Source organism: Chaetomium globosum, genomic scaffold, assembly GCF_000143365.1.
Source record: "Chaetomium globosum CBS 148.51 scaffold_1 genomic scaffold, whole genome shotgun sequence".
Lineage (NCBI taxonomy): Eukaryota > Fungi > Ascomycota > Sordariomycetes > Sordariales > Chaetomiaceae > Chaetomium > Chaetomium globosum.
The window spans coordinates 3,422,399-3,444,966 of record NT_165976.1 but is presented as its reverse complement, the minus strand read 5'-3'; the positions used below and the strand labels follow the sequence as shown (position 1 = coordinate 3,444,966).

Here is a 22,568-nt window from a genome sequence, read left to right as displayed (position 1 = left end):
CAGGGTTTCAACCAGGTCCGTCAGAGTGAGCGGTTACTTTAAGTTGCGATTGGGCTCCGAGGTGGCCGTAGCCTGCTATCTGGCAAGCGTGGGTGGAAGGCGCTCACGGAGCAATTGATGCGAGATGACGCTTAGAATTGACAGCGTGCTCTCTCCACACTGAAAGAACTGGCCAGACGAGGCCCTGGATGTGCTGAATGTGCACAATGCGACAAACCAAGGGAGACGGTTCAAGCAGTCCAGTGGCTGAACCGCCCCCCAGCACACCGCCCCGAAATTCATGAGGCTGGGGACAGAAAGTCGTCTCGGAGCTGGGAGGGACCCCTGCTCGGGTCAGGGGTCAATGGAAGGCTGGGCGGGGGTTCTCTGCAGCCGGGGGTCGAATGGAACGGGTGGAAACGCACAGGGGTCTCGTTCTCGGCAGCTCTTTTGGTATCTCATAACCCGAGTATCCGATCAGTCGGAGTGGGCATCCGAGGGCATCCTTCCTGAGTGTGTCAAGCTGGTATTATTGACTCTTCGCTGTTGGGGTGCCGACTTCGAGGGCAGCACCGTTTCTAACTTGCTTCTAACTAGGGTATCTTCTATAACAACCCTCTAAATCACCGACTGAAAAATGCAAAGAAACTTGCAAATCTCGATGCTCTTTCCACCCCCACGTCTGCCGAGTACCTCACCCCGTCACCCTCCCTTGCCCGCTGTTTCTTCAACTCGTCATAGTCCGGCATGAACCGGCTCACCACGGTAAACCCGAGGCCGATGGCCACCATCAGCACCCAGATGGCATACCCCCACAACAACTGGGTGCGCGCGCCAACGGCGAACAGGCCCGAGAAGGCGGCGGGCGAGAAGGCTCTGACGCCGCTGACGATGGACAGGGCGAGTGCGTTGAGGGTGCCCAGCGTGGCCGGGCTGGGCGAGACGTCGTTGAGAGCGAGCTGGATGGCGGTGAAGCACATGCTGATGCCGGAGCCGAAGGCCAGCAGGGGCGGGGCGAGGATCCAGAACGCCTTCGTGGTCGCGGGGGTGTCGGCCCGCAGGAGGAGGTTGAAGAAGGGCGCCATGGCGAAAAAGAGCGGGTAGGCGATGGCGCAAACCCGGAGGACGCCGTTGGTGCCGATGCGCCGGTGCAGCGGCGGGAACACGAGCAGGATCCAGATCGCCTGGGAGAGGCCGTTGAGTCCCATCATAAGGGAGATCTGTAGTGACGTGAAGCCCCAGCCGCCGAGGCTGATCTTGGTAAACCAGAAGACGGGGACGATGGATGTGTAGGAGTAGGCTAGGAGCATGATGTGCCCGTAAGTGTAGAGAACAATACGCACACCGGGGACTTCGAAGAGGTCCCGGGTAGTATACGTGGGCTTGGGGGCGACGGATTCTTCGCCGTGGCTGCTGCGGTCGGCCGCGGTGGGCTTGACGAGGGTCTCCTCGACGCAGATGGCAGTAACTGCCACGGCTGAGAGGCCGATGACTCCCACGACCAAGCTCGGCAGCGCGTATGGGTAGTTGATAAAGAAGGAAACGTTGCCGAATAGGCCGGGGTACTGCCGTGCCGGGTCGGCGAGGGCACCGCCGATGAGCGGCCCGAACAAGATGCCTATGTTGCCGGTAAAGGCGAACCAGCTGAAGGCGCGGGCCTGTGTCTTGGAGGTGCTGTGCTCCGAGATCATGGTGCGAATGGTAACGATGGTGCCCGCGAAGACGCCGGCGAGGCAGCGGAAGAGGATCATCTGCCAGATGGTCGTGGCCATCCCGAAGAGGGCCGTGGTGCACGACACACCAGCCAGCGAGAAAACCAACACGGGCTTGCGGCCGAAGCGGTCCGAGGCCTTTCCCCACGTGATCATGACCACCATTTGGGTGAGCGAGAAGAGCGACTCGATCAGGCCGCTGTAGAAGCCCACGTCGGCATCGGCGAGCTGGCCGTTCTCCTGGGCCATCTGGTTGATGTAGGGAAAGATGCAGAAGAAGGCGATGGGCTCGACCCAGCGCGCGTAGCAGAGGGCGACGATCTGCCATACGGGTAACGGCTTGTCGTCGACATTGTTGCCTTGATGGTCTTCGTCTTGGCTTTGCTCAACGGCCTCGTTATTCGGGGCGATATCTCCAGTAGCCAAGAGAGGTGTCTGTTCGGTCACCGTGTCGATGCCGTAGAAGCCATTGACGCCGTCGGCGCCGTCGTCGGCGCCGTCCCTCATTTTGCGTGTTGTAATGAAGAAGTAAGAGAAATAGGAATCGTAAGGTTCTCTTCAGCAAGCATTGTAGTTAAGACATGCTCTTGGCTCATGTATCTTAGAGGTACTTATGTTGCGTGTTGACAGTGCCAGTGCTTAAAGCAGAATCGGCGTGGCAGGCAGCGCGCTGGCGTTGCCTTTGGATGAACAGTGGCGCAATTGGCCAGTCATCAGTGGGACGGTGGGACCTAGGGGAAGATCTTCCTAGGGGCACGGTCTCGGGAAGCCGTCAACCGAGCGAGTGAATGCTGGTTCATCTCATTTTTCTTTTGTCATCGGCCATCGAGATCGAGGAGCTGGTTTGACGTGCCCAATGACTTCAAACCCGACACTTTTGCATATTCGTACATGTGCAGTATTCGTATATACAGTACCTCCAATGCATTCCCGAAAGGGCGTATCAAACAGCGTTGCATCGTTCATCGGTTGTGTGCTACCCCGGCCTCCAACTGCCGCATCTGGAAGGCAGCATCGGAGAGTTCCTGTGATGGATGGTCAGCATTTATTTCCTGCTCGAGGGTGCCACAGGCTACTCTGCTGCACGCCCTTCTCATCGGTTCTGCCCTCGCATTCCCTTCAAAGAGGACCCTTCCTGTATCAAGCAAGAGGGCCAGTGCACATAAGTGGTACTACCTCCCGTGTCATGGCCAGGTGACGCTGGCCCAGGAAACCTCACCGCGCCATAACGTGGCAATCCACTTGAGTTGATCGAAGTTGTCACACATGCACCGCACTTTCGCCGCGTGCCCGTGTTAGAGGGGTGTTTTCTAGAATATGGCCGTGTGGTCGTTACACCATCACAGCGGGGTAGTCAGCCGCCAACAGAAGGGCATGGGCGTGGGCATCAGCCAAACCTTGCCGTGAATACCGTACCAACCCAAATGACTTCAGCGATTAGAGAGGGGGAGAGAAGGAAAGAGGTTCAGGAGTCTATTATCAACGAGTGAGGGTATCTTCCAAAAACCAGCCCGCTTTTCCCAACACGTCGTCCATGCCCAACAAGAATGACAGGCTTTTTCACCCCTTTTTGTCCGTGCCCACAAACCATAAGCCAGAAGTGACCGTGCCTTGATCGCGCCATGCCATGAACCACAGCCAAAAAACCGACCTACCTACTGAACGCCCCCAACACCCCGCGTGTACCTCCAAAGCAAGCTCGCCCCTTCCAGCTTCCACTTGGGCAAACAAATCCTCTCCTCGCCCCCTTTACCCGCAGGCCCTTTTCCACTCCACCCCCCAGCACCAACACATATCCTCCCAGCCGCACTCCGAACCATACCCCCCTCCTCCCCAGCACGCCCATCCCAACCCCCTTCCCCAGCACCCGCAGCCGGCAAACAAGCCGCCACCATGCCCCTGACCCAGCGCCGTCTAAACCGCCGCCAGTCATCATTTGTCGGCCACGGATCGCACCACTCGCCCTCATCCTCCCCATCGCTAGCGTCTCCACTCGCAACGCCTACGTTCGCAACAGTTGAGCGCTCCCACCTACCCCCTAACCCCAATCCCGGCTCCGCAGAAGACGTCCCCCGTCCCCCGTTAACATAACATTCATACTCGTCAAACTCGTCACGCTCCTGCGCCCGCGTGTCGGGCAACGGGTAGTAGAGAAACTCGTTGGAGTGGGGCCGGCGCGGCGGCGAGTTGATGTTAGCCTCGATATCGAACTTAAACCGGTACGCCTGGTGTACCTGCTGTTGCTGTGGTCGCGGCGCCGGGGCAAGGGCCGAGGTTGAGGCTGCGGTTGTAGTCGCGATGGGGGTGGCGTGCGGTTGTTGATGGTAGTGTTGCTGTTGTTGTATATGCGGCGGTTGTATCTGCAAAGGTAGTGGCGGTGGCGGCGGCGGTGATTGTTGTTGTGAGGGAGCTGAGAATGATGAGAATGGCAGGTAAGGCGGTGGTACGGGGGAGGTTGTTGCGCTGTTCGCAGGAGAGGGTAGCCCATTTCGTATTGTCGTTAGGGTTGCCGGGATCGGGCATTTGGGAGGGCAGTTGGACAAGGGGGGGCCACTGCTAACGGTCGGTGAAGGGTGGACGATGGGTTCTAGCGTAGGTCTGCATAAAGGCCCAAGCCCGGCATGGATTGACCCAGCCATCGGAGCTAAGGGCATCGGTGTCAACGTCCCCGGAAACCGAAAATCAAATTCGAACTGGAATTCTTGGTGGACCACGAAAATGAGCGTCCGAAGTCGCGGGAACTTGGCAAGGCTCGCCAGCAGCTTTCCCATGTTGTTCTTGGACACCTTCCGGCCCAGAACAGGGTGGAAGATGCCCGGGTAGATGCCGTATGACGTCCCGAGCGCGAGGCGGGTGGCGTTTTCGCGTACCAGTGGGATCTGGCTCATAAAGTGCAATGCCCGGTGTAGCCGCTTGACGAGTAGGTACGGCTCCAAAAGCAGGATGTCCCGCGAAATGTCGACGAATTTGGTCGTCTTGCCTAGTGTCAGGGGCTTGTAATGGTGTATGACAAAGTACCGACTTTCTCGACACACGGCTGCGAGCGCTGGCGGAGGTTCCGGGGTGCATGTTCGCAAACATGAGCCCTTCTTGAGCTGGTGTTTTCTGCTTCGCATTGGGCGCATCCAAGACCTCGTACACCCTTGGCTCCGGCAACGCGAGCTCCCAGATCATGTTCCGGATCTCAGGGGGGAGCCGTTGAAACCTCCCAAACCGGTCCGGCGTTTGCATGGGGCAGCATCGCGGGAACAACTGGTCATGATGCATGGTCTCTGGTGTCGAGCTGATCCACCTGTCCGAGAAATCGAGTTTTGCGACCGAGATATATCGTACGTTCCGTTGTTAACCCGGTCCCTTTAGCCAGGCAGCCCTTCTTCCCGTGATATCCCACTCTTGAGAATATACCCGGCCCAGCCTCTTGGATCAGTAGCCACGTCTAAACTCTCCGCACTTCAATTTGAGCCGCCTCCCAACGACAAGCCACGAAAAAAAATAGTTGGCGGGAGTTATGATGCCGGCAGTCCACCCAGATGGCGGCGGGGTTAAGCTCGGCAACTCTGAATTGGGGGTTGGGATCCAGGGCTCGGCTGGTGTCTGATATCTTGGGCGAGTCTGTACGGCAGAGAAGCAGCTTATGAAGAGCTGACCAAAAACGATGGTGGGGAGCAAGCCTCACACTTTCTTTGGGATCCAAGCTGATTAAGACGCAGCAGTAAGAAACGGCGTGTGGCAATATTACAGACCGCGGCACAGGGCGTGGTAACACGTCATGTGTTCTCGCAGGTTCAAAGCCCAAAAAGAGAGAAAGGAAGTTGAGGAGAATCCAGAAAGCGAATGGTGTTTGGGCGCCACCAACTTTTGGGGCCTGCTGCGGGTTCAGCTCTCGTCACTTGACAGTCGTTTGACAAAAGCAAACAGACAATCCGACGCTGCTCGGTTCTAGGAGAGCCTAGACAAAGCGCCGCGCTCGGGAGCGAGCCGAGCGACATATCGGAAACGGGTTAAGGGGGTCCAAGGCGGTATTTCCAAGAACTACCATGCGTGCGCACGCTTGCTTGGACATGGAAGGTGTACCCCTCCCCTCCTTCGCTATAGCTAGGGGAGCAGCAGATGAGATGGGAAAGTGCCAAACCTTCCACAAGAAGAAATTCCACACCCGGGACTGGCCGGTTCCTTCTTAGGCCAGAGTGGGAAAAAGGAGCCACGGCCCATCCGACGCTACCGACCGCTGGACGATGGCAGGCTTGGTCATGGTCATGTCATTTCGTATGGCTCTGCGGGAGGCTGCGGAGGCCTGACGACGTTGCGCGCTGTGGAGGGAGCTGGCAGCGCCGAGGCCCAACCGCTGCGGGAGCTGTCCGTCAGCTGGGCCCGCGGGTTACGGTGAGCGGGATGGCGAACAGATTGGGGGTCCTTTGGGCGCATTGTGTCGAATAGGCAGGCCGAAACAGACAGGAGGTCAGTGAGGTCGGTGGAAGGGACTCTGCAGAACAAGGGGAGGGTGCGTGGCGGTGGGTTCCGGAGAGCTATTCTTAGTATATAGGGGCCACGTTTTATTCCTGCAGCGACCCAATTCATTAGTTTTTCAGGCTTACCGATCTGGGATCCATGGTTACGTGCCGTCGACAAGCGAGTTGTTGCAATCGGGTTTGTGCGCCGGATTTCGTGATCGGGACCAAGCGTGCTAGCGGCTCGCGGGGGAGCCCAGGTCCAGGCCTCGATAGGCGAGTTGGCGAGTTTGGCGAGAACTGCTGGGGGGCTGACGGCCCCCAATCTGTGGTTCAGTATCAGCCAAGCGTAGGTAATAAGTACGCCTCCGAGATGCGAGCGTGTGTGTGAGAGAGAGCAAGGACCAACGCTGCGGCGATAACCAATACGCTGTCGCAGCATGTACAGACCAAGTGACATGTGAGGCGGAAGAATGTGGGGGAGACTCGGAGCAATACTACCCAAGCATGGATGCAAAACGTGAGGTCTCACAGGCCCCAGGTGATAGGGGAATTTTGAGACGGATCGCCGAAGGACCCTCCAAGTGCCTTGATCCCAGACAGAAAGAGAGAAACTCGAAACAAAACGTGGGCTGATCATTCTCGACTTGTTGGAGAGTTGCCGGTTCAAGAACTGGCGGTCATTGCAGCAGATCAGACATTCCGCGTAGAGATAAAGCGGGATAAAGTAAAGAAATGTAAGGGTAGAAGGAGGGAGAAACAAGCATGAAAGAGACAACAACTGCGGACACAAAACAAATGACGAAGCACCCGGTCACTTCGAATATTCGTGGTTCCAGCAGATTGTTTCGCTTTGGAGGGGGGCAAAGGGCACGAGGACTGCCGACCTGCTGGTGTGGTCGCCGAATTTGGCAGAGGTGCGGGCTCAGTCACGGCCAGGTCCGGGTACTTGGTACCTCGCAAGGGCTTGGACCCTGCCATCACCAGAAAGAGTTCATCAAGCCCGAGGTTGTTCCTTTCCCAATTATTCAAGGGTTCTTACCCGAAATATCCTCCAGTTATCAATTATTCCCTCTCAAAGATCATCCTACCAATGCGGCTTGACCCCTCAACAACTTCCCTTCCCGTCTACTCGGCGTTTTCATCGTAGCCGGTCATAGTCGGGTAATTATCAACGTGACCGATTACCAGAATATCAGCCCGAGCCAGTGACAGTGACCATCTATAGGTCGTCACGAATAGAATTGAGGAATCTTTGCAATGCCCCTGGATCTCTGTTGACGTATTGCTCATTCTCTCACAAGCAAGCTTAGCTTGCAGTTAGATCTTGATCACATTAAAGACCTATTTTGTCACGAACCAACCATGTCTTAAGACCGGGCGGAGCCCGCAGCGGCGCATCTTCCTAACAACCCCCGATATATCGAGCCACAGCGGCCCAACGACGTTCAACAACCTAAGCAACGGGTCACAACTCAGAGAATAGCTACACAAGAATCTATGGCAGCCGATCGTGACATCAACCGCCTTCCCGGCATCTTACGCCTCACTCCCGACACGCGACGCCGCATCTACCTGCACAGCGAGATAGCGTACAGACAGTATTATTCCGAGAGATGGCCCGGGCTCTACAACCTAGGCGAGTCGGCTGTCGAGGCGCAGAGGACGAAGGCTGAGGGATTTAGTACATTCTATGGCTTGCTGCTCTCCTGTCGAACCATCTACGCTGAAGCATCAGCCTTGCTATACTCAGCAAACCGGTTCATGGTCCGTTACCAACCCTGGCGGTCCCTTGCCCCCCTGCGTGCTCTGACCCCTCGCATCTTGGCCCACCTGGCCGACCTCAAGATCATACTCAACCAGACTTCCTGCCACGAACAGGAAACCGAGCAAGCCAGCGGCGCATGCTGCGGCGGCGGCACGACCAAGTCGGCCGCACCATGCGGCATCGTCGAACATGTGTACGACCACGACATTCCTCTCGACAAATCAGATTTGGCTGCCGAGACTCTTTTTGCAGAGTGGCACGCGACCGTCGCCTATCTAGCGGCGCACATTATCCCTGGACAACTGGAACTGACCTTGGTCTGTGATGTGCACTACGCGGGCGTCGAAACGGCCAAAGTCGTGCTGGACAGCCTCCATTTGTTGCCGCGGCTTAAAAACTGCCACATCCGGCTCTGCGGTGTCCGCGAGCCCCGGCTTCAGCAGCTCGCCCAGGATGCTGTTTTACGCGCCCGCGGTATCCAATTCCCCAATCACTCGGCGGCGGCGTCTTCAGTCTCTGTTACCCCTCGTTTGACCAACCTCCCGCGCGAGTTACAGCTTCGTATCCTCGAGTATACCGATCTCGTCACTCCCCACAAAGAGGTTTTGTGGAGTAGGAAATCGCAGGGGTATCACATATCGAGGCCCCCATGCTATAGAATGATGCGCCGTTGCCCGCCCGAGTTCCACTACGGGTGTCAGTTTCTCCTATGTTGGGAAACGCCGTGGCCAATTCCATCTAACGGCTGTTTCTGCCGCCGCCAGCACGCTGCCGTTTCCTCCCGATGCAGATGTTGGGAGCCGCCAACCCCTTTGTTCCTCGTCTGCCGGTCTCTCTACTCAGAGGCGAACCGCGTCTTTTACAGCCAAAACCGCGTAGTCGTCATCGAAGCCCCGTATAAAAACCCCTATACGCCTTGGGCACCGGGCGATTACCCACACCCTGTCTTCGCGGTGAGCCGGTTTTTACGGCACGTTGTCCCCCTCCACTGCCTTAGATACATCCGCTTCCTCGAGCTGGTGTTTGCCCCCTTCAACCATCTGAGTAGGCCACGAGACGGACATCCCGCGCTGCTGGACTGGCCCGAGACCCTCGATTGGGCCAAGCAGGAGCTCAACCTCCCAGGACTAACCCTGCGTTTGGTCATGGCGTTCAACGACGAAGACCGACCCACAGGGAGCTGGGGAATGACACGAGCCCAGGGGAAAGAAGTCCTGGCGCTCTACAACTTAATCCTGCTCCCTGTGCGGCGCCTGGACCCGGCGGGGGGCGGCTTGGCACGGTTTTATGCCGAGCTGGTCTGGCCCCTGAGATGGACAAGCTGGGCGCGGCAGAAGAGAGACGAGGAAGGGGGGGAGGACTGGCTCGCCTCCAAAGGAGAAGAGCTTAAAAGACGTGCCGAGCAATCTATCATGGGAGAGAGGTATGAGCGTGTCCAGGCCGTGACTCAGGAACCGCAGGAGAGCCTCTGGACATGGTCTTCGCTCTCTCACATATACTAAGGGATCGGTACATTTACGTAGCCCCGGCCTAGATACATTGCCTTGGGTGGGTGCCTAGGTGGCCCCTGTTGCTACTGTAGGAAGTGTTCTACATATCCTTCGCTTTGCCTCTATTCCGATCCCTTGTGTGATTATCAGTCGTTATAGTATCTATCATTTAGCTGGGCCCATGGAAAGCCCAGAAACTCGGCATCTTTCTGATGAACTTTGGCTTGAACTAAACTAGAACATTTCCTGGTGACGTTAAGGCGAAATGAATGGACAAGATAAGCGCCTGCTGTGTATTCTCAGGGGCACCTCCATCTGATCTAAGAAATGGGGCTTACTGGCGAACCTAAGACTAGATCAACCGATAGCATAACTAAACAATACGTTCCGAATGACTTGGCACCAAGTACCCGAAGCTGCGCTTTGTCCTACCATTTTTTTATTAGTTCCAGCTCTCAAATGGGAAGGTAAAGTACATGATTGCTAGGGAGAGCGCCCCTCTCTTATAAGTAATGTTTGAGATAGAATATGTCACTATGATTCACGTTGCTAGTATCTCATGTAGTCGCCCAGATGTCGGGTTTGAGTCCTTCTGGCAATCAGCCGTATTTGAGTGCCAGTGAGCTGATAAAACTCCCCTGAGTTGACAAGTCAATGACTGGAGTTGACTCCAGCTTCGACGCTCTTACCAATGAAGTGAGGAGTTAGGTTGAGAAATCGCATTCGACGATAGCGAAGGGAGGCATGAATTTTTCCGTTGCTGCATTCTACTCTTTTATCCTCCTATTACGCCTTTCCCCCCCGCTTGTCTACTTGACCTCCCATTCTCCCCGAGTCGTTGGCCGGGGGTTGGCATACGGGCTCAGCTTGACTGCACTGGAAACCAAATCCTGACTCTTGCGTAGTAGAATTAGTCGTAGCATCTTTACAACCACCCCAGATAAATCTGCGTCTGTTACCAAATCGTATAATCTCTTAGATTAAGTTTTGGGTGCTATCCACAGAACCGTGTAAGTTGATGTTGATGATCCCCAGTCCTTGCAGTTAGTTGCGAAAGTCGGGTGCAGTGGGGGTGGTGGGGTGAGTGGGGGTGGTGGGGTAAGTGGGGGCAACCGGAATGAGTTTTTCCGGGCCCACCGAGAAAAAATTCTTGGAGCCTCTGGGGGTATAAAGCCTTCGTTGGTCGAACCCGTCCACTTGTTTGTCTCCTTCTGTTGGTGTGCGGCTTCCACATCAGTAAATTTGACCATCCCCGGTTGCTTCGATTCCCGTTCCTTTTCGGAACCTCCATGGTATTCGTTGTGTCAGTTGTGGAACAGAGCGATCATATTGCAGGCCGGCCTCCTCGTCAGTCCAATCCATCGAGATCAATCCCTCCAGGGACTGGGTGGTGACGTTGAGGCTGGACATTATTTTCCTTGTTGATGCGGCCAGAGAGCTGCTGGTTTCAGCTTGCTGGGCTTTCTGGTTGATTATCGTTTGCCGGGGATCGCCTCTGGGTGACACGGAAATGAGCAGCTACCTAGTTGAGGATGCGGCTGCTGTCTGTTTTCAGTCAATTGGCTTTGACAGCACACCGTCTCCCGGATTCCCTTCTGAGCCTGAGACATCGGAAAGACTTCGTGGTTCGTTCGTGACGTATTGCGGATATTGTGGCCGTCTCGCGCGATTTCTAGAATAGCGCTGCTTATCTACGAAAGATCGCATGGGTGTGAGGCTTCGCGTCCTGCGTATTCACGAGATCATGCCCAGCAATCAGCTGCTGGGTCAACGGGTCAACAACGCGGACTGGATGCATCCCGGGACGTCAGTCTTAGGCATATAAATTGTTCCCCCATTAATGCCATGTCTGCTTCTATACCCCAAAGTCATCACTCATGAACTCGACGCAGCTTGCAGGCGGCCAGTTTGGTCTGCGCCCGCCTACTCGCCCGGCTCATCGCCGATCTTCTCGAGCTTGCCCATCTCTCTCTTCTCCCCGGTCTCTCCAATAAGCCGCAGCCGGTCCACCCTAGTCTTTTCGCCATCGCCATCACCGTTCACAACGAACAGCACCAGGCTCGTGATGTTCTGGAACTTGACAAACCTCAGGGGAATGTTTGCGGTACCCTCGTCGTTCCAGTCCTCCTCAGAGAGCTCAAATTCTTGGGTCGCACTCAGATCCTCTGCCTCGTCAAATCCCAGGTTGTGCGGCTTATTGGTGAACAGCTTGATGGTTCGCGGCCTCAGGGGGGCATCTTCTTCGTCATCGTCGTCGCTGGGCGGTAGTGATGTAATCTAATCGAGCGTTTAGCAGGCCATCAAGCCAAGCCATGGTAAAACAGTCACAGCTCACCTGAAGTGTGTGCAGCTTGAGCATCGCCTGGAAGGGCATGAAGAGCAACAACTGCTCGTCTGTGTCGCTCTCGACCCAGTCTTTGGTCGCGCTTTTCCCTCCCGACAGCGCGCTGGGCTTAGCCGTGTCAAACAGCACCCGCACGCCCCCGGCATCCGGGTCGACGTTGAGCAGCTCACAGTACCGCAGCTCGATTTGGCTCGTGATGTCGGTGTAGCCGCGGGGTAGCCCGGCACCCCGCCAGTTGCTGCCGCCGCTGCCGCTCCCGCTGCCGCTCGCCTCACCGTCCCCGCTGCCCATGTTTTGGACTTCCTCACTAAGTTTTTTGACCACTGACTGGAGCTTCATGGGATCAGCGCCCTGGACTTTGTCGGCGACCTTGCCATTGCGGAAGATGATGAAGGTGGGTAGAGAGGTAACTCGGTAGGCCTGTGCGACCTCTTTTTGCTGGTCGGTATCGATCTTGACAAAGGTCACAAGGTTTGGGCGTGACAGAGCGGCCGAGAGCTGTTCGAACACAGGAGCGACTTGTTTGCAGGGGGCACACCAGTCGGCGTAGACTATGATACAAAACGGGAGTCAGCTGCGCTCTGGATTGCGGATTAGGCATGGGCGATGCTACAAGGCAGGCGCCATGGCGGGGTAAATTAGAAGGGATCTGAGGCGCGGCAGGACTCACAGTCTGCCACCACGAGCTTGGAGCTTTGTAGCAGCCCGGTGAGCTGCGAAGGCGACAAGATGCTGACCGTTTTCGACATGTTGGGCGACGTGCTTGAAAAAGTGTCCAAGAGAAGGAATTCGAAGCTCGGCCCTGAGGCAGCTGCAGGAACGCTCAGCAAGCCAGAAAGACCACAGGTGGGGCATCGCCGAAGGCACCGGAGAAACCGGGGCTATTCCCTTTTCAGCTAGCGGCAAATGGCGCCGTTCTGACCAGAGGGATCTTGAATCCAAGCACAGCCAGACAACTTAGCAACCTAGAGACACTCAACCTCAGAGCTTCGAACCAGGGTAACACCCTCAGCATGAACAGGAATTTGTGAAGTCCAATTCTAGTTGTTATATCCATGGCGGGATGATGGGATAATCACGCCAGATGGAGCGAGCACCCGTTTGTGTTGAGTAGATCAAGACGAATCCATCAATAGTTCATATCTCAATAGACGTAGTTAGCTACGATCAGACCAAAAAGGTCACGACTTTCGGGCAAAGAATGAAAAGAACCGACTTGGTTACCCCCAGCCATGGTGTCTCTTGTTGAGTGAGATACTCCGAGACACCCTACTGTATCTCGTAGGCTGCGGCCGTTGCTCTAAGATGATGCGCTTTGTATTGAGTGTTGTTCTGATATTATACTCGCTGCACTTCTACCAGGTATCTCTAATGCACTTGGTCTAAACCCATCCGCGCCAAATGTTGATGCCCTTCCCGCGAATCCCGATGCCACGTTACGCCGACCCTATAATCCAAAAAACCACAACCCGACAAGAAAAACAGGGATGCATAGCCGGCGCCGAGCCTCCTTCTTCACAACAACTCAAAAGGCAAACATACGAAAAAAGCACCGCTAACAACGACCGACGCCGGAGATACCAGTGACTTCATCCCTCATCCCCCGTCCCGCTTGTTCATCATGCATACCGGGCCAATATCTCCAATATCAACCGCTTTCTCTCATCTTCCTTTCTTCTTCTCTCTTCCTCTCTTCTTGTCTCTTCCTCTCTACTTCTCTCTTCCTTCTCCATCATCGCCTGACCAACAGCCCCAACACCGCCCGTCTGCGCAGCAGGCGGCGACGAAGAGCTCTTCTAGTCAGCTGTGCCAGGGCCGTCAGTCCGCCCATGACCAGGGCGCAGACTGGTCAAGTGCCCATAGACCTCGGGGATGTGGCGGCCCTGCCAGCCGTTCTCGACGGACAGGATCCTGGCGCAGACCTTTCTTGACCTGGTAGCGGACGGCGAGCCAGAGCTCGTTGTCGTGCTTGGGGGCGGCGACGATGTGGGCGATGGGGATGTCGGACAGCACCAGGCCCTCCGGGCCGGCGCGCAGGGCCGGGGTCTGGGGCGGGCCCTTAGGCACGAGCACGTGCAGGCCGCACAGGTGCGGGAAGAGCGACCAGATGCGGATCATGGCGTCGTGCCGTGGGTGCTCGCCCAGGTACTGCAGGTCGACGCCGACGTGGCGCACCACGCGCAGGTAGAAGGGCTCCTTGAGCGCCGGCGTCGATTCCCAGCGCTCGGCGGGCCGGTGCGAGCGCGGGATCGGGTCGTCGCTGCGCAGGTAGAAGATGTCGCTGTCGCTGTTGACCCAGACGTGGTGGTTGCCGAGCTGGCGGAGCGTCTTGCCTTTAAGATAGATCTCTCGCGAGAGCTGGCAGGCCTGGCCAATGGTCCTGTCCGCGGGGGGCGTGAAGGTCAGGGACCCGTTGTGGATATCCATAAAGATGACTTGGGGTTCCATGGCAGCCTCGAAGATGGCGACTTGGAGCTCATATGGGAGGTTGGCGATGCTGGCTTTCGTCCTGACGGCCTGGGTCGTACCAGGCGCATGTTTGTTAACCATTGTGTCTGGCGTCGAAGTGGTCGACACGGGCAGAGTCAATCAGGAGGTTGACAGAGAAGGCTGACGGGGCGTAGGACCAGGGTGAAGAATCGGCGCAAAGTGGCGTGAGGCTAGTCGCCTTTCTAGGAATACTTGCAGAGTATCGTAGGGGAGACAGTAATGGTTGTCGAGTGCTCTGATGGACACACTTTGCTTTAGGTATTCTATGAATGCGGACCTTCCCAGTATCGACTAGACAGGCATGTAGCATCTGAAATGGCAGGTTGAGCAGTCTGAAAGACTGAACCCGAGTACTGTGCGGGAAAGTACAATTGAGCGGGAGTGTGCGCGCAGTTCTGGGTGCGGGCCGATAACGGCCAATTCAGCTCCAGTGCTTGCGAGCCAAGCCCTCGGATGCGAGAAGCGCAAGTGGGACTAGGACCAATATCAATAACGTAGGACAGAAGACAGGCGGGTCGATTCATGAAGAAGCAATTTTGTGGAAGAAATGCTGGCTTCTTGAAGCACCGGGGATCTGGGACCTCGGATCTGGGATGACAGGCGCAGGCGCAAGCAACCCCACGGCGTGAATCACTGGGCGTGGGGTGCCCATGTACTTTTCTGTATTTGGTACATTCATTGATGTGCAAATGCTGGACCGCAGCTTATCATATCATCCCGCGCTCCGAGGAAAACGTGCGTTTTGCGTAATACCATGACCGTTACCGCATTTTTTTTACCAGTAAATATGCTAAGTACCTTCTGGTGCTCTCTTCTTTTACGGCCAAGCGGAGTCTAGGTTTTTCAAAACCATGATGGGAGGTCTAGAACTCCTTGAGCAATCTCAGCAATCTCGATTCTTGCCCCACCAAAAATACTTGCGTCACAGGGGTGCTGCAGGTGATTCGACAGGGCTCTGACAAAAGCAGGGCTGCCAAGTGCATCAACGACGTCATAGGGCACGCTCGCTTCTGCCCCAAGCCTTTGCATCTGACCATCAACATGTCTCAGTCCAACCGCAGGGAATACCGCAAAGGCTTTGGAATACCCAGGTGATGCAGGCAAGAGATCGGTACTTTCACTATCCCATCCGTCCGCATACAAATATAGTACATATTCACTCCGTTCCCACCCAGTTTCTTTTAGGGGTCATCCCATCTCCACTCCGTAACCCCGGAACCATCATCAAAAGCTGATCTGCGATATCGACTCTTCCGTCTCAAACGACTTCAGTATCACGTAGCCGGCATCACCAACCTTTTTCCCGAAACTGCCCACACCCCTTATACCAACCAGTAAGCCCCCCTCCATCGCCCCCTCTCCTCTTTCCCCCTTCCCCCACAACCTAACCCACCCACCCCCAGTGTATCCGCGCGAACACCGTCACAAAAAGCGCCTCTACCTCGCCGACCCCCCTCAGCCAGGCATCTGGGAAGTCCGCCGCAAAACAACCACCGTCGTCCCACCACCGTCCCCTCCCCCACCCGTCATCCTCCGCCCAGCCACACCCCCTCCCCCACCACCCATCATCGTCCAACCACCACCACCACCCCTCCCCCTCCCCGCCCCTCCACACGCAGCAACTCCCCCGACATAATCGACGTCATCGCCGTCGGACGTCGACCCCTCCGACAACAAAACCAGCCGCAGCCGCAGCAGCAAATCCTCCCGCTCCCGCTCCCGCCGGCGCCGACGTTCCTACTCCCGCTCACGTTCCCGCTCCCATTCCCGCGACCGCGACATCGAAGTGGTGATCGAGCGCGACCACTACATACCCGTGCCCGTGCGGGTGCCCGTCCGAGTCCCCGTCCGAGTTCCCGTGCCGGTGCCGGGACCTGAACCAGAGACGTTTCGCTACGTGGACGGCTTGCCGGCGAGAGAGCCGCGCGAGAGGGCGCCGAGGGCGCCCAGTCCGCCGTCGGTAGTGGGTGGTGATGGTGATGGTGATGGTGGGGAGAGGAGGATTAGTGTGAGGGTGGAGGATCGGTGGTCGGAATATCCGCATCCTCATCCGCATCCGTATGAGCGGGAGAGGGAGAGGGAGAGGGAGAGGGAGCACGATTATGAATATGACTATGGGCGGAGTGGTGGTGGTGGGTATGGGCATGACGGGTGTGGGTATGGGCATGGGCGTGGGTATGGGCGGGAGCCTGAATACGATGGGGGATATGGGCATGGCCACGCGAGAGGGTATGGCGGGGGGCATGGGAGGTATTAATGATTGAGCGAATTGGTTCACAGGTTCATGGGCGAAGGCGCTGGATAAAACGGAGGCTTTTTAACGAACATATCATGATGGGATGGATATATGATAGGGATATACGAATAGTTTAACGATGTACGAGACACGAACAGACGGAAAACGGAGGTTGGATGGAGTGCATGCAGATTTTCAGACAAACATAAGACCATTTATCCTTCCTAGCATTGTAACAATCTACTAATACCTCCTCGACCACAATGGCTGGAATTGTCCAAAACGCCCCAAAGGCAAACCCCATTGTCGATTCAAGCTACTGATGGACAAGAGATCTATCTACCTAGTGTGATATGCCCTACCGAGCAAGCCAACCTCAACACCAAACCAATCCCATAACCCCGCCCCCCTCATAATAGCCCTAACCGTTACACATCCAACACCCTCACTCAAACCACCGCCCTCCCTCAAAACCTATACGCCCCAATCGCCTGCGCAAAGCCCATCCCCTCTGGAAACTCCTCCACAAACAACCGAAACGCCGGCAACCTCAACAAGCGCGCCTTCATGCGGTCGCCGGCGTCGTACATGGCCTTGACCATCTTGGCGCTCCACGGCTGCGACTCCACGATGAGCACGGCGTCGAGGAACGACGCCAGGTGCTGCTTCTCCTCCCAGTCGACCTCGCCGCGCGAGAACCGGCAGTGCGCGCAGTGGTGGCCCGCCACCGCTACCACGTGCCGCGAGAGCTCCTCCACGCACGCCGCCATGCCCAGCTTGAGGCTGCCGAGCCGGAAGCGTTCGGCGAGGAAGTAGATCTCGACGAAGGTGAAGAAGGAGGGGTGGTCTTCCCAGAGTTGGGCCGGGAGTTCTGCATGGTGGGGAAGGGGAGGCGGGGTGGGTTAGTTCGTTGCTTGGGTGATGGGGTAGGGAGGGGGGTTGATGTCGGGGGACTTGCCGTTTGTGTGGAGGAACTGAAGAAGAGCAGAGAAGACCCTTGGGCGAGTCGTCGTCGAGGTACGGGGGCAGACTATGACGGGTTCCCCCTACCCCTATCTTAGTAACAGCTGGTGAGAATGGACTCAAGTTCTGCTTACCGGCTCTGCTCGGGCCATGGCCGGTATAATCCAGGGGAAGTGGGCGGTGACGATGTCTTTCTTGACCCTCCACGCTTCGTCCTCGAAACTGAGCGTTATGTCGCCGTCAGGGTCTCCGGCCCAAACATCGGTAGACCAGAGGATGGTCTCTGCCTTCTCAGACAAACACGCGTCTCGGCTCATTGTGGCAGGTGACAGAAAGGGGTGGTGATGAGCGTCGGCTTCTAGACTGCTGAATGGAATGAGGCACGCAAGATGTGTTGCTATGATACTAAGCCGTCGGGGAACTTAAAAATGCGTGGAGTCGGTATTCCTGTGCGGCGGCTGGAGACATATAACTGCGTAAATCGATGATGTCTATATTGAACGTCTAACCCTCACGAAATCTTACACCTCCTATCTTCCGTTGACACTTGCCCCCTTCGGATCGATTTGGGGTTTATGCGGAAAGGGCGAAGCTGGTCGACATCTGAATAGTTCCTACCTTACCTACTTCAAGTCACCTGCTTTTAGGGGCCGTGACTCAGATGTGACTGCCATCATAATTCGAAATTCTTAGTAACTCGGGACGGTGAGGACCAAAACCGTTTCCAGAACCGGTAGATATAAGCCCATTCGGATGGTATGGTGCATGAGATGAAATTTCCTGAAAGGGAGCAAAGAGACTCGACTTGGAGTGTCGAAGACTCCGGATTCGCAGTTGGTTCAAGTCCGGCGGTTGTCACACTCAACGCTCTTGAGTCTCTGAACAAATGCAAAGCGGGTTCGACATTCGATATGCCGACTTTCCCAATACCCATTTCTTTCCCATCACCTCAAACCGTAGTGCCAATCGTTGCCGGGATTTATTCTACAAGCCAGATGGTTCACTTGCGGAGCTACGTTACCCGCTCACAAGTGATGTTTACTTAACCTTCGCCCCTTATAACCGAGCAGCCCAGCCATCTAGCACATTCTCTCACGATGCCAGCATCACTCTACGTTTATACAGATCACCGACAACTGAACACCCGGCAACAGACTTTTCAGGACCCTGCAAGGGGATGACGTACACGCCCACGGAGATAGTCAAGCGGCCCTAGCTGCGGCCGGAGCTGGTGAAGCCGGAGATGCAGCCAGCATCCAACTCACCACCACCAACCAGTACGAGTACGAAGACACGAGCCAACCGAATTCACATACTTTGTCATTTGTTTTTGTTTTTGTCAGCCTAGACAGGAGGAACCGGACCGCGACGACACGCGACAGCATCGTTACAGAGCTTGCATTGCCCTTGCCAGTCAGCATGCACCTTTTGAAACGGCCCCTGAGACTTGGCCGTCCCCTGCGGGCCCCGTTCAGACGCCTCCCTCCCCCAGAACGCTCACATCGCAGGCAGCAAAAAACCTTTACTCCTCTCTTTTGGGTCTGTTTGGGTAGTTATCCTACGGCATTTGATTCTCCATCCCGGTGATGAAAGGAGTCGATTGTACTGGTCCTGTGTAATTTGACATTAATAAGAGTGTGACGTAGCTGCCGGAATGACATAGGGCACAAACGGCATCTAAATATCCACTCTGTTCATCCAAAGGTTGTGCAACCCCGACGGCCGAGCCTCACCAAAAGGTTACGTTTTACCATTGGAACGTTGCTGTGTCGTTATTTGCTGCCGGGGAGCCTTGCATGCATGCATGATTGTAGTCTAAAGAAGGCTACACAAGATCGCCGGCGGCGAGATCTAAAGTGTGGGGAGTCAGGCCACCAAGCATTGACGGGCCGAGAGCAAGGGATTTGTCGACCCCCGATCCTGTCCCGGCACCTGCCTTTGCGAGTCAGCGTGATCATATCGCACTGATAGAAGTCAAAGGCGCAGGGGACATGTGCACGGTGGTCAGCGAACTAGGTCTCGCATTGTGGAAACAAGTGACCCGTAGCCATGGAGCGCTTGAAGAGTTTCTTGGTGTTGGGATAGGGTGAAGCGGCTTGATAGGCGAGGCACACGGTTGTTTGGAGTTGCTGAGGGTGGTGTCGCGTGGCCGCTGGTTGCTTAGCCTTAACGGCGTTTCATGTGAACAGTTGCCTCAGTGGCCGCCATTAAGGGACGGTAATATTCCGTGCCGCAGGTCTGGGGAGGGAGCCGCTCTGTTGACTACGAATCATGTTCATGCTGAAGTCGCGGTGGTGGTCAAGGCAATTCTTGCCGAATGATGACTGTTAGACTGTTTCGGGCCGCTTGCGGGTTGGCCTGACCTTTTGGCGACAAGGTGAGTTCAGACGATAGAAGGTCTTGATTCTCGGGCGGGTCGGACGCCGTTGACCCAGACCAACTTGTTGCACGGGTTTGGGTCCCCGGAGCAGGCCCGTTGCCCTCCGAGCCGGGCTCCGGGATTTTAAACAGCAATGGACGGAGCCACTTGAAACTGTGACGTCTTCGACCCTGAAGATCACTGCATATCCCCCATGTTTTCTTGGCCAACCTTTCCGCACCCCGGAACGTTTCGGATCACGCAACCGAGTTCGGCGGCCGGAAGCAAAGACTTTTGACTTTTTTTGCTGTGTCTGTCAAGAAGCGTGAAAGCCAGGTTGATGATGACTTGCCGGGCGGCCAACCCCATGACTCTCTGCGCGACTTGCTGTTCAGCAACCTTTGCTGGGGGAATTTCAGGGGCTGGGCTAGCCGCGACGTGCAACCCAATCATGGGCCGTAGAAATTGTTTTCGCCCACGCGAGTGAATATCGCAACAGAAAAGCGGAGCTCTGGCAATGACTTGCATAAGGCCCATATTTTGAAGGGCCCAATCACCTCGAACATCTGCCCGTTGAGCGCATTCGGGGCTACCTGGAATCCCTGGTAACGTTGAATCAATTTCTTGGAATAATGTGGAAAGATTTCCAAGGTGAGATGTCGATTCCACCGTCACACCGCTCTTTCGTCTTTATAAAGCCAGCGTGGGTTTTTTAGAGCAGGTTTCCTGATGCGACGTGTGGTGAGTATCGGCGGCCCCATTGGCGGCTTGAGAACTGAGAACCCGTCTCTTGATAGCGTCCTCATTTCGGCTCCGGCGGAGGAGGCGACAAGACCGGGCCTGCTCCGAAAACTCGACTGACAAGTTGTTGTTACTTTAGGGGTTGTTGCGTTGCATGTGCCTTTCCGCTCGACCCGAGAACTGTGGCTTGCCGAGATGTGGGCTTGCGTCGAGGAACTCACGGCACTGGCGGGCGATATCACAGTGCGTCTGTCGGTAGGCGTCTTCCCGGGTTCCTGCATACTCACAAATTGTATGTTGCGACGGGAAGGGTTGGTTGGGACGGCATTCATGAAATCGAGACGGCTCCTGTGCGCCTGCAATGAGCCTTTCTCTCGCAGCCCCTGCATGAGACCATCGCTAATTCGTGGGGGTCGTGGTCCGTGGGAAGTGGCCGTTGCTTTCCCCGCAATTTCGTGGGTTGACAAACCATTCGAATGTCGCAGGGCGTTCACTGATAAAAGACCTCACATACTGTGTAGATGTAACTTGAGGAATTACGAATAGGTACGGGGTGAGAGATCTGCTCATGCTTTCCCTAACCATCAGGAACCTGGAGGGACTCGACATTTCCGAGTTCGAACTCTGAAAGTCTTGGGAAAGGGTCGCTGGTCTTGGCATCTGTGGGGAATTTGCATGGGCGAGACTTGGCTTGCAGAGACCCGCCTCTTGTCCACATGCGTACCGCCCTAACGAAAAGTCTCGGGTTGGCAGAACCGTTAGTGTTAAAAGATTCCTCAAGCTGAATGGCACGACGATTGAGCAAGACGGATGAGTTGATCGCGTGATATTTCTGGTGTGCTATGTCAAATTGTGATTGAAGAGAATCAGGGGATATCCAACCGCTCTTCTAGAACGGACATGGGCGGTTGCTTGCGGGTGTAACAACGATGCCGACATTAAAGGAATCGAGGTTGTTTGGATAGGTAGGTAGGTAGGTAGAGTTGCTAGCCCGGCCGCGGACTTTAAAAGCGAGAGTCGGGGCCCGGATAAATCTAGCAAAGGTCCTTGGAACGGCGAGTTGTTTCAGACAGTATTTGACTATCCGGCCCAGGTCTGGGTGCGAGAGAGAGCAGAGACCGAACCTATCTGTTAGTGAGTGAGGTGGGACCTTTGTGCTGGGGACCGCATGACAGCCACCCCGCAAGGCCTGTTACTTGTGTGATTTTGGCCATTTGAAATCATACTTTAGACTGCGAAAAAGGCCAGAAGTCAAGCCGTAACAGCGCTTGCTGTCTGCCGGTTGACGACAAAGACACCTCGGCGTTGGAGGTACTGTTTGCGCAACTTCCATCCCATCCTGGGAGCAAAACGTTGCCGCCTCTTCCCCTGCGTTGTGGGGTTCGGGAATTAGGGACAGAGGGGCAAGCGAAGGAGAGTGGGGCTGCCGAGACAGTGCCTGCCTCTAAGTCCATTTTGGAAACCCGCCTCAAGCCCTCCTGAGCCCGTCTCGCCGCGTCTGGGCCGTAGAACGGACCTCTTGTCTTGTCTCGATTGCCCAGATCTCGCTGCAGCGTGCCGCGGTATCAGACGAAGCCCATCCATCGGATCGCAACTCGCACTGCAGGTTCGGAGACGGGTGTCAAGCGGGCAGTTAGGTAGTCAAGCTTCCATTCCCCCGGTCAAGTGTCAGACGAGTTACCGGAACGTGTCTTGAAGACCGACCGGGCTCGATCATCATCAACTGCAAGCGGATGCACCTGCAGCAATGACTTGCCTAGCCTTTCCAAACTCTGTTTTAGCGCCATAGGCGTGTGCACTTCCATCCCGGGCAGTTTAAAATTATCCATTCAAGAGCCCCATATTTCCTATCATCGCCGACCACGACGTCGACGTGTGCTTCTTCAAACGACCTTCTCCCGTCATCGCGGTGTCGGTATTACGGCCGCCTTGTTTTATTATTTTGATGTTGGCAGTGGTCGAGTGAGATTGATTTATCGATGCGACACCGATTCGGGTCACCCAGGGATCTCGAAACCTCCGCGAGCTGTCCTGCTTA

At 55.8% G+C, this 22,568-nt stretch overlaps 7 protein-coding genes across 7 annotated transcripts; 2 read left to right on the top strand and 5 right to left on the bottom strand.

The window, feature by feature from the left end:
• Positions 1 to 602: 602 nt before the first annotated feature.
• CHGG_01108 (uncharacterized protein) lies at positions 603 to 2,198 on the bottom strand (the record flags this gene model as incomplete). The annotated part of the gene is made up of 1 exon (XM_001220328.1): positions 603 to 2,198. One exon carries the CDS (start codon positions 2,196 to 2,198, stop codon positions 603 to 605), a length of 1,596 nt encoding a protein of 531 aa, XP_001220329.1.
• Positions 2,199 to 3,346: 1,148 nt separating this feature from the next.
• On the bottom strand, positions 3,347 to 4,958 carry CHGG_01107 (uncharacterized protein; the record flags this gene model as incomplete). Its single annotated transcript, XM_001220327.1, has 2 exons — positions 3,347 to 4,671; positions 4,727 to 4,958. The coding sequence occupies 2 exons, from the start codon at positions 4,956 to 4,958 to the stop codon at positions 3,347 to 3,349; spliced, it is 1,557 nt and encodes a 518-aa protein (XP_001220328.1).
• A 1,341-nt stretch (positions 4,959 to 6,299) lies between these two features.
• Positions 6,300 to 9,409, top strand: CHGG_01106 (uncharacterized protein; the record flags this gene model as incomplete). The annotated part of the gene is made up of 3 exons (XM_001220326.1): positions 6,300 to 6,522; positions 6,947 to 7,078; positions 7,515 to 9,409. 3 exons carry the CDS (start codon positions 6,300 to 6,302, stop codon positions 9,407 to 9,409), a joined length of 2,250 nt encoding a protein of 749 aa, XP_001220327.1.
• A 1,911-nt stretch (positions 9,410 to 11,320) lies between these two features.
• On the bottom strand, positions 11,321 to 12,490 carry CHGG_01105 (uncharacterized protein; the record flags this gene model as incomplete). The annotated part of the gene is made up of 3 exons (XM_001220325.1): positions 11,321 to 11,674; positions 11,733 to 12,292; positions 12,412 to 12,490. The coding sequence occupies 3 exons, from the start codon at positions 12,488 to 12,490 to the stop codon at positions 11,321 to 11,323; spliced, it is 993 nt and encodes a 330-aa protein (XP_001220326.1).
• A 1,069-nt stretch (positions 12,491 to 13,559) lies between these two features.
• CHGG_01104 (uncharacterized protein) lies at positions 13,560 to 14,291 on the bottom strand (the record flags this gene model as incomplete). Its single annotated transcript, XM_001220324.1, has 1 exon — positions 13,560 to 14,291. One exon carries the CDS (start codon positions 14,289 to 14,291, stop codon positions 13,560 to 13,562), a length of 732 nt encoding a protein of 243 aa, XP_001220325.1.
• Positions 14,292 to 16,934: 2,643 nt separating this feature from the next.
• Positions 16,935 to 17,747, bottom strand: CHGG_01103 (uncharacterized protein; the record flags this gene model as incomplete). Its single annotated transcript, XM_001220323.1, has 2 exons — positions 16,935 to 17,285; positions 17,565 to 17,747. 2 exons carry the CDS (start codon positions 17,745 to 17,747, stop codon positions 16,935 to 16,937), a joined length of 534 nt encoding a protein of 177 aa, XP_001220324.1.
• Positions 17,748 to 20,725: 2,978 nt separating this feature from the next.
• Positions 20,726 to 21,158, top strand: CHGG_01102 (uncharacterized protein; the record flags this gene model as incomplete). The annotated part of the gene is made up of 2 exons (XM_001220322.1): positions 20,726 to 20,841; positions 21,077 to 21,158. 2 exons carry the CDS (start codon positions 20,726 to 20,728, stop codon positions 21,156 to 21,158), a joined length of 198 nt encoding a protein of 65 aa, XP_001220323.1.
• Between the last annotated feature and the right edge of the window lie 1,410 nt (positions 21,159 to 22,568).